The 9745-nt window shown below is 42.4% G+C and overlaps 1 protein-coding gene across 1 annotated transcript in view; it reads right to left on the bottom strand.

The window, feature by feature from the left end:
- Positions 1 to 9745, bottom strand: part of SPAG1 (sperm associated antigen 1) — a 91747-nt gene that overhangs the window by 69815 nt on the left and 12187 nt on the right. Inside the window, exons 4-6 of the mRNA XM_021716337.1 lie at positions 3438 to 3563; positions 1435 to 1499; positions 522 to 631 (exon numbers count right to left, since the gene is read on the bottom strand). Of these exons, the coding sequence (XP_021572012.1) occupies positions 522 to 631; positions 1435 to 1499; positions 3438 to 3563 (301 nt within the window). The remainder of the gene's footprint in view (positions 1 to 521; positions 632 to 1434; positions 1500 to 3437; positions 3564 to 9745) is intronic.

Genomic DNA, 9745 nt, shown 5'->3' with positions numbered 1-9745 from the left:
AACCCACGGGCTCAGGCAATCCACTCATCTCAGCCTCCCAAAGGCGCGGGATTACAGGCTGAGCCACTGAGCCCGGCTTTTTTCTTCACTTAATCATTTACAGTTTTGGGTGGGATTAAGTTTTTTTAATGATTAGTTTTGTTTTACTTTATAAGTGCTATTTATCTATGGATTTCAAACAAAAACAAACTGCTCTATCTTTTTGGTTTGAGGTAAAAACAATTTGAAAAATTTGGAGGAAAAGAAGCATTGAAAAAGGAAATAAAAAACAGATGAACTACAGTAAGAAAAGCAGATTTATATTTTGAAGTCTTCCAAAATTCAATTATTATCACTATTACATAAAATAAAGTAGATAAAAGAAAGAAATGAATGTATTAGGAGTGATGAACTCTAGAAGAAAATCCACAAACTTTTCATGGAAATCTGCAGCACTTAAAGAAAAAGTTGTCTAGGTTGACAGTTTATATAAGAATTCAAAAAATTTAAAGCCTTCTAAATTGTTATTTTTCCCCAGTTACCTGCTGTGTCTATTCTTGTCTCAATTTTAGACAAATGTGACTTGTTGTTTATTACAGTCTTTTCTTTGTAATCGCCATCAATTTTTAAACATTCCTTCTCCACATCAAATCTTAAACGAAAGAACAATAAAAAATTTAAAAGTACAATACAAATAAGAACATATTTATTACTGATATTCTTATATCTGTACTACTATGCCTCTGGACACATATATTCAAAATATATACAAGGAGTTCAAGTTATCCAAAGTCTTTCTTAAGAAAACATGCAATTTAGTGAGGATAAATGTTAATCAGATCTAAACTGGTCAGAAATTTGTAATTAAAATTGTGACTAATTTATCTCAACTTTAAATTTTTGTTCTTGACCTGGCGCTATGGCTCACGCCTATAATCCCAGCACTTTGGGAGGCCAAGGTGAGAGGATTGCCTGAGAACAGACTGGGCAACTTGGCAAGATCTCATCTCCACAATAAATAAAAAAATTAGCCGGGCATGGGGGCGTGTGCTTGTAGTTCCAGCTACTTAGAAGGCTGAGGCAGAAAGATCACCAGAGCCCAACAGATAGAGGCTGCGGTGGCCGGGAGTATGCCACTGCCCTCCAGCCTGGGTGACACAGTGAAACGCCAACTCAAAAGAAAAAAATTTTTGGTTCTTTTTTAGTTTGGATGGCTATAAGAATTACATTAGTTATTTTTGGTTGGTTTTATAAACAAAGGGAAGCAGTGTTTGTTTATGTAATGAAAAAACAGCATCAACAGTATGTAGACCAGATATTCTCAGTACTCTACTGAAATTATTTGGAATTCTTTACATGTTCAGGTTTATGATAATTATTTAAGAAGTTATTATAGTATTTTATGGTAGAGGATTCTTTAGTGACAAATTTTATATAAATAAATGTAAAACATACTTATCCCATTCTGCATAATCCCTTGGAATTTTCTTTTTAGCTGGTGTACTTTTAGAATATTTTTCCTAAAAGAATAAAATCACATATTATGAGACACACTTAAACTATGATTAGTGGGTTTTGCTATAAATGTAATGCAAAGTATTGAATTAAGAGATACAACTGGGCTGGGCACAGTGGCTCATGCCTGTAATCCCAACACTTTGGAACACCGAGGCGGGAGGGTCATTTGGAACCAGGATTTGGAGACTATCATAGACCTCATCGCCACACAAAAAAATTTTCAAATGAGTCAAGCATGGTAGTGCGTACGTGAAGTCCCAGCTACTTGGGAGGTTGAAACAGAAGGACTGCCTGAGCCCAGGAGATCAAAGCTATAACTAGCCGTGACTGTGCCACTGCACTCTCCAGCCTGGGCAATGGAGTGAGACCCTGACTCAAAACAAAACAAAAGAAAAAGATATACAAATGAAAAGGATAAGTAAAATGAGTACCCTTGAAATTATAAAACTTTGGTGTTATAATTATTAACATAACATAGAGCAGGTAAAAGAAACAATGATAAATCTGTAGTTAATTCTTGGGACAATCTATAAGCTTTAAAGTGCATTTTTCAATTTACTTTTTTTTTTTTACATTGGAGTCTCACTCTGTCACCCAGGCTGGAGTGCAGTGACATATTCATGGCCACCGCAGCTTCCCTGCTGGGCTCAGGTGATCCTTCGGCCTTAGACTTCCAAGTAGCTGGAACTACAGGTGTGCTTCACCACGCCCGGGTACGTTTTTTAAAATTTAGTGTAGAGATAAGGTTTCACCAAGTTGCCCAGGCTGTTCTTGAACCTGTGGGCTCAGGCAATCCTCTCTCCTCAGCCTCCTGAAGTGCTGGGGTTATAGGTGTGAGCCACCATGCCCGGCTGAGTACTCTTTTATTATGGGAAAATCCATATTAGAACACACAAGCACAAAAATGGGACAACAGACACTGGGATACTCCTAAAAGGTGGAGAAACTACCCACTGGGTACCATGTCTACCACCCGGTGACAGGCTCCATAGAATCCCAAGCCTCACCATCATACAATATACCTTTATAACAAACCTGCACGTGTACCCTTTGAAAAATATACTTTGGCTGGGCATGGTGGCTCAAGCCTGTAATCTCAGCACTTTGGGAGGCCAAGGCGAGAGGATTGCCCGAGCTCACAGGTTCGAGATCATCCTGGACAACTTGGCGAGACCTCATCTCTACAATAAATCAAAAAATTAGCCAGGCGTGGTGGCATGTACCTGTAGTTCTAGCTACTTGGAAGACTGAGGCTGAAGGATCACCAGAGCCCAGCAGGTTGAAGCTGTGGTGGCCAGGAGTGTGCCACTGTACTCCAGCCTGGGCGACAGAGTGAGACTCCAACTCAAAAAAAAAAGAGAGAGAGAGAGACAGAGAGAGAGTACTCAAAGGCTGGAACACAGCAGCATGATCACGGCTCACGGCAGCCTCAACCTCCTGGCCTTAGGTGATCCTTCCACCTCAGCCTCCAGAATAGCTGGGACTACAGGGCACACCACCACACCCAGCTACTTTTTTTTTTTTGTAGAGATGAGGTCTCCCTATGTTGCCTAGGCTGGTCTCAGACTTTTGGGCTCAGGCAGCTCTTCTGCCTTGGCCTCCCAGAGCTGGGATAACAAGCATAAGTCACCATGCCCGGTCAATATTATTTCTTCTTTGGATGTTTTGTAGAATTTGCCAGTGAAACCATCTGGGAGTAAAGTTTCTTTTGTGAAAGATTCTGAATTGGCCTCAAGATGCAAGACTTTAAAGGAAAAAACTGCTTCAATTTGATCTCTACATGATGAGACACAGCCTATATACACAGCCAGCCAGAAAACTCCCCACCTCTCCTGGAGGACATCACATTCTGGCTGCTTTGATTAAGCTGAGATAGCCTCTCAATTAACAACAACAACCCTTGCCCTCTCACACCTACACCCCACATCAAAAAGGCCAACCTTGCCAACAAGAAGACAGCTGTTAGAACCACGAACTGGAGGAAAATCATCTTCCACTGCAGGGAATGTTCTAGTTTCATGAAAGTGCATTTTATTTTCTTCTTCTTTTATTTCTGATACCCAACTCTGAGAATAATACAGAAAAAGAAGGTAAATATATGGTTTTAAATAATTAACCAGGCATAAGAAAGAATAACAGTTGACCTTAAAGAACATAGTGGTGCATGCCTACAGTTCGTTACTTGGAAGCCTGAGGCAGAAGGATCACCTGAGCTCAGCAGGTCGACACTGCAGTGGCCATGAGCATGCCATTGCACTCCAGCCTGGGCAACAGAATGAGACTCCATCTCAAAAAAAAAACAAAACATTTAGCTTTTTAAAAATGTAAAGATAGGGAAACCCCTTTGGGCCCTCTCCCACTGTGAGAGCTTCTCTGTCCTCTCAATAAATCCTGCTTTCTCACTTAAAACAAATAAATAAATAAAATAAACACATAAATAGTGGTAAAATATATATATTTTTAAAATGTCATGATAACAGGAGAAGCAGCTTCGGCTGACCAAGAGGCAACAGATGAGTTTCCTAGACACTATTAAGGAAAACACTGAGAAAGAATATCTGCCTGAACAGGTTTTTAATACAGATGAACGTACCCAAGCCGGGCTCTGTGGCTCAGCCTGTAATCCTACGCTTTGGGAGGCTGAGGTGAGTGAATTGCCTGAGCCCGCGGGTTCGAGACCCACCTGGGCAACTTGGCGAGACCTCGTCTCTACAATAAATCACAAAATTAACTGGGTGTGGTAGCGCGTGCCTGTAGTTCCAGCTACTTGGAAGGCTGAGGCGGAAGGATCACCGGAGCCCAGAGGGTCAAGGCTGTGGTGGCCGGGAGCGGCCACTACACTCTAGTCTGGGCAACAGAGTGAGACTCCAACTCAAAAAAACAAAAAAAGAAAGTACCCTATTGTGGAAAAAAATGCCACAAAGGACACTTATCAGTAAGGAAAAGAAGCAAACCGTAGGATATGAGACAATGATGGGCTAACTCTATTGTTTTGTGCAAATGCAATCAGGCTTATGATCATGAGTGTCCTTATCTACAAAGCCACTAGCCCCTGAGTCTTAAAGGGAAAAGATAAACACCAGCTGCCAGTCTTTTGGTTGTACAAGAAGGCCTGGACAACGAGAACACTTTTTCTGGATTGGTTCTACCAATGCTTCGTTATTAAAGTCAGAAGTACCTTGCCAAAGTTCTTCTTTTAAAGTTCTTTTGATATTGAACAATGTCCCTGGCCACCCCATAAGTTCAACACTGAAAGTGTCAAAGTGGTCTATTTGCCCTCAAACACAGCATCTCTAATTCAGCCTCTAGATCAGCTTCTAGATCCTTTAAGGTCGGGCATAGTGGCTCACACTTGTAATCCCAGTACTTTGGGAGGCGGAGGCAAGAGGACTGTCTGAGTTCAGGGGTTTGAGACCAATCTGAGCAACATGGTGAGACCTCGTCTCTACAATAAATCAATAAATTAGACGGGTAAGGTGGTGCATGCCTGTGGTTTCAGCTACTTGGAAAGCTGAGGCAGAAGGATTGCTTGAGCCCAGAAGGTTGAGGCTGTGGTGGCTGTGAGCATGTCACAGCACTCCAGCCTAGGTGACAGAGTGAGACTCTGACTCAAAAAAAAAGAACCTTTAAGGATCATTACACATAGTACTGTATGGAAAGGAGTTCCAATGCTATGAAAGAGAACCTCAATACAGAGATCATCATCATGAAAGTCTGGAAGGGTTATACCACTGAAGATGTCATCATTGTTTTAGAAAACGTTATGAAGCAGGAGTGGTAATAGCACATATCTGCAGCCCCAGTTATTAGGGAGGCTGAGGCAGGAGAACTACTTGAGACTAGGAGTTCAAAGTCACTGTGTGCCATGACTACATCTGTGAATAGCCACTGTACCCCAGCCTGGCAACAAGCAAGACCTTCATTTCTAAAAAAAAAGAAAAACGATTTTGATTAATTAAAAAAAAAAGAAAAAGCTGTGAAAGCCATTCAGCCAGAGACAATAAATTCTTACTGGAGAAAATTGTCCAGATATTGTGCATGACTTTACAGGATTTTTAACAGGGCCTATCAAGAAAATCATAAAAGAGACTACAGATATGGGGAAAAAAAAAGTGGGGAGGAGGTGAAGGGTTTCAAGATACAGATTTTGGAGAAATTCAAGAGCTAATAGACACCACACCAGAGAAATTAACAGAAGACAATCATGGAGACGAGTGCCTCTGAACCCATGCCAGATGATGAGAAAGAAGACACAGAAGAAGCCATGCCAGAAAACAAATTGACACTAGAGAATCTGGCAGAAAGGTTCAGATTATTCAAGACTGCCTTTGACTTCATTCACAACGTAGATCCTCCTATGATATGGGCACTGAAACTAAAGCAAAGTGTGGAAGAAGGTTTGGCACCTTATAGAAACATTTTTAGAGAACTGAAGAAGCAAAAATATTGGGCAAAAATTACAATGTATTTCTGTAAAGTTACAAGTGTGTTTGCTTCTCCTACCTCTCCCTTTTAAAAGAATGGTTTTTTTTTTGTTGTTGTTGTTGTAGAGACAGTAGGCTATCAGAAGTTAAGTATTTGGGGAGTCAAAAGTTTTATGTGCTGGCTGGGCGTGGTGGCTCACTCCTATAGTCCCAATACTTTGGAAGGCCAAGGCAAGAAGATTGCTTGAGATCAGGAATTTGGGACCAGCCTAGGCAACATAGCAAGGCCCCCATCTCTACAAAAAAAAATTTAAAAATTAGCCAGCCATGGTGGTGCATGGCTGCAGTCTCAGCTGCTTAGTAGGCTGAGGTGGGAGGTTCACTTGTGCCCAGGAATTCAAGGCTGCGGTGAACAACAATCATCCCACTGCACTCTGGTCTGGGTGACAGGGTGAGACCTTGACTGAAAAAGACACACACAAAAAAGGGATTGGGTTGGAACAATAAACTGTCCTATCCATATAGAAGGCAAGGAAGTTGAAAAGGATGCAAAGAAGACAAATAGGAGGAGAAAAGGAAAAGCAATAATGGAAGAAAGATAAGGGAAGAGGAAGACTTATAGACAAGAAGGGAGCAAGAAAGAACAGGAGGGAGAAGTGCCAAAGAAGGTATAGAAGAGAGAAGGGACTAACTCAAGAAGTGGTCAAGGCGAGAAGGGGCACACAATGGGAAAAGAGCAGGCTCTCAACTAACACTATCCTGAACATAAGGCCAAACAACTCAGCGGAATAAAGTGCTATTTCTGACTTGTAGATTATTTACCAGATTTTCAAACTCAAGTCAACAAAATGGTACAAGGAGACAGTCAAATATGTAAAAACCGGCATTCTAGTTAGAGAGTACATGTCCCTCAAAATCGTTTTTAAATATATTATTCAACTCCCCAAAACATACACTGAATAAAATAAAGCAAAACAAAAAACTATTTCTTTAGAGTTCATTGAAAAAATAATTTCTAGCCAGGCATGGTGGCTCAAGCCTGTAAACCCAGCACTTTGAGACGTGGAGGCAAGAGGGTTGCCTGAGTTCAGGAGTTCAAGACTAGCCTGGGCAACTTAGTGAGACCTCGTCTCTACAATAAATCTAAAAATAAGCTGGGCATGGTAGTGCACAACTATGGTTCCGGCTACTTAGAAGCCTGAAGTAGAAGGATCGCCTGAGCCCAGCAGGTCGAGGCTGTGGTGACTCCCACTCAAAAAATAACTAAACAAAAAATAATTTCTTAAGCAAAATGAAACTACCTAGGAATTCTGAGAAAATATAGGTATGTGGTGGAGAGTAAGTTTTTTTAACTGTTTTTTGTTGTTGTTTTGAGTTGGAGTCTCACTCTCATCCAGGCTGGAATACAGTGACATGTTGCTCATGACCACGGCAGCCTCAACCTGCTAGGCTCAGGTGACCGTTCCACCTTGGACTTCCAAGTAGCTGGAATTACACGTGTGTGCTACCACACCCAGCTAATTTTTTTGACTTATTTTAGAGACGAGGTCTCACCATGTAGCCCAGGCTGGTCTCAAACCCACGGGTTCAGACAATCCTCTTGCCTCCACCTCCCTTTCCTAACTGTTAAAGCCAAAGAAAAATATAAAGGATAATAACAAGAGGTGTGATAACATAAATATTTAAAAAATTTTAGCCGGGCTCAGTGGCTTAGCCTGTAATACCGTGCCTTTGGGAGGCTGAGGTGAGTGGATTGCCTGAGCCCGCAGGTTCAAGACCTGGGCAACTTGGCGAGACCTCATCTCTACAGTAAATCAAAAATTAGCTAGGTGTGGTAGCGCCTGCCTGTAGTTCCAGCTACTCGGAAGGCTGAGGCGGAAGGATCGCCGGAGCCCAGCAGGTTGAGGCTGCGGTGCCCGGGAGCGACCACTGCACTCCAGTCTGGGTGACAGAGTGAGACTCCAACTCAAAAAAAATAAAAAATAAAAATAAAAATTTTATACATGAAAAACACAACAATTAAAAGGCAAACAACAAACTGAGGGAAAATTTAGAATACACAGGACAGCCAGGCTCAGTGGCTCAGATTGTAATCCCAGCACTTTGGGAGGCCAAGGCGAGAGATTGCATGAGCCTGCGAGTTTGAGACCAGCCTAGGCAACTTGGCAAGACTTCATCTCTATAATAAATCAAACATTAGCTGGGCACAATAGTGCACTGAAGCCCAGCAGGTCGAGGCTGCAGTGGTCGGGAGCGTGCCACTGCACTCCAGCCTGGGCGATGGAGTAAGACTCCAACTCAAAAAAAAAAAAAAAAAAGAATACACAGAACAGAACCCTTATGAATAAATAAGAAACACATCAATAGAAAAAAATCCATAAAGGGCCCAGGTGTGGTAACTCACGCCTATAATCCCAGCACTTTGGGAGGCCAGGGCAGGTGGATTGCTTGAACCCAGAAGTTTAAGACCAGCCTGGGCAACACAGTGAGACCTCCTCTCTACAAAAAAAAAAAATTAACCAGGTGTGTTGGCACCTGTATTCCCAGCTACTTGGAGGGCTGAGGTAGAAGGATCACCTAAGCCCAGGAGGCTGAGCCCGCAGTGAGCCATGATTGTGCCACTGTATTTCAGCCTGGATAACAGAGTAAATCTAAAAAAAAAAAAATTAGTAAAAGGACTTCTGGCCAGATGAAGTTAGGAACTGGATTTACCTTCCTGCTTAAGCTCTAGAAAACTGAGTAAAATGTATGAAGCAATGGCTATCAGACACTAAACAATAGGTGACACAGGACAGCAATCACTAAAGGGAAACAAATGGCAGTAAGCCTTAGGTTTTATTCAACTTACTGCCTGGAGTTTCCAGACTGCGGCACAGAAAAAGGACCCAAACAGAGCCCTGTGACCTCCCTGATTTCATGGGACAGAGTTTGGACTTCGGGAGACCAGGACTGCAAAATTTGGGGGGACAAAATATCAGAGAGGAGGAAGTTAGTTGGACAGAGAATCTGAAGATAACCTGAATAGCACTGCCTGCATCTATTAAAGACATTTAATTTATAGTTAAAACCTTTCTTTTTTTTATTTTTTTTGAGTTGGCGTCTCACTCTGTCGCTCAGACTGGAGTGCAGTGGAACGCTCCTGGCCACCACAGCCTCGACCTGCTGGGCTCCAGCGATCCTTCTGCCTCAGTCTTCCAAGTAGCCAGATCTACAGGCATTTACTACCAAGCCCAGCTAATTTTTAATTTATTGTAGAGATGAGGTCTTGCCAAGTTGCCCGGGTGGGTCTTGAACCTGCAGACGCAGGCAATCCACTCACCTTGGCCTCCCAAAGTGCTGGGATTACAGGCTAAACCATCGAGCCTGACCTAGTTAAAACCTTTCTTACAGGCGGGGCGAAGTGTCTCATGCCTATAATCCCAGCATTTTGGGAGGCTGAGGTAACAGGACTGCCTGAGGCCACAGGTTCAAGACCAACCTGGGCAACTTGGCAAGACCAACCTGGGCAACTTGGCAAGACAATAAATGAAAAAATTAGGCAGACGTGGTGGCACCTGTCTGCAATTCCAGATATTTGGAAGGCTGAGGCAGAAGGATCGCCAGAGCCCAGCAGGCCAAGGCTGCAGTGGCCGAATGCCACTGCACTCCAGGCTGGGTGAGAGTGAGATTCCAACTAAAACAAATAAACAAACAAACAAACAACAACAACAACAAAAAACCTTTCTTACAAAGAAAAACCCAGGCCGGCTGTTCATGGTGGCTTACATCTGTAACACCAGCCCTTTTATTTATTTTTTATTTTTATTTTTTGAGTTGGAGTCTCA

The sequence above is a fragment of the Carlito syrichta genome, unplaced genomic scaffold (genome assembly GCF_000164805.1).
Source record: "Carlito syrichta isolate Samal-C Ts95f unplaced genomic scaffold, Tarsius_syrichta-2.0.1 Scaffold308755, whole genome shotgun sequence".
Classification (NCBI taxonomy): domain Eukaryota; kingdom Metazoa; phylum Chordata; class Mammalia; order Primates; family Tarsiidae; genus Carlito; species Carlito syrichta.
This window is presented reverse-complemented; position numbering and strand designations above follow the sequence as displayed.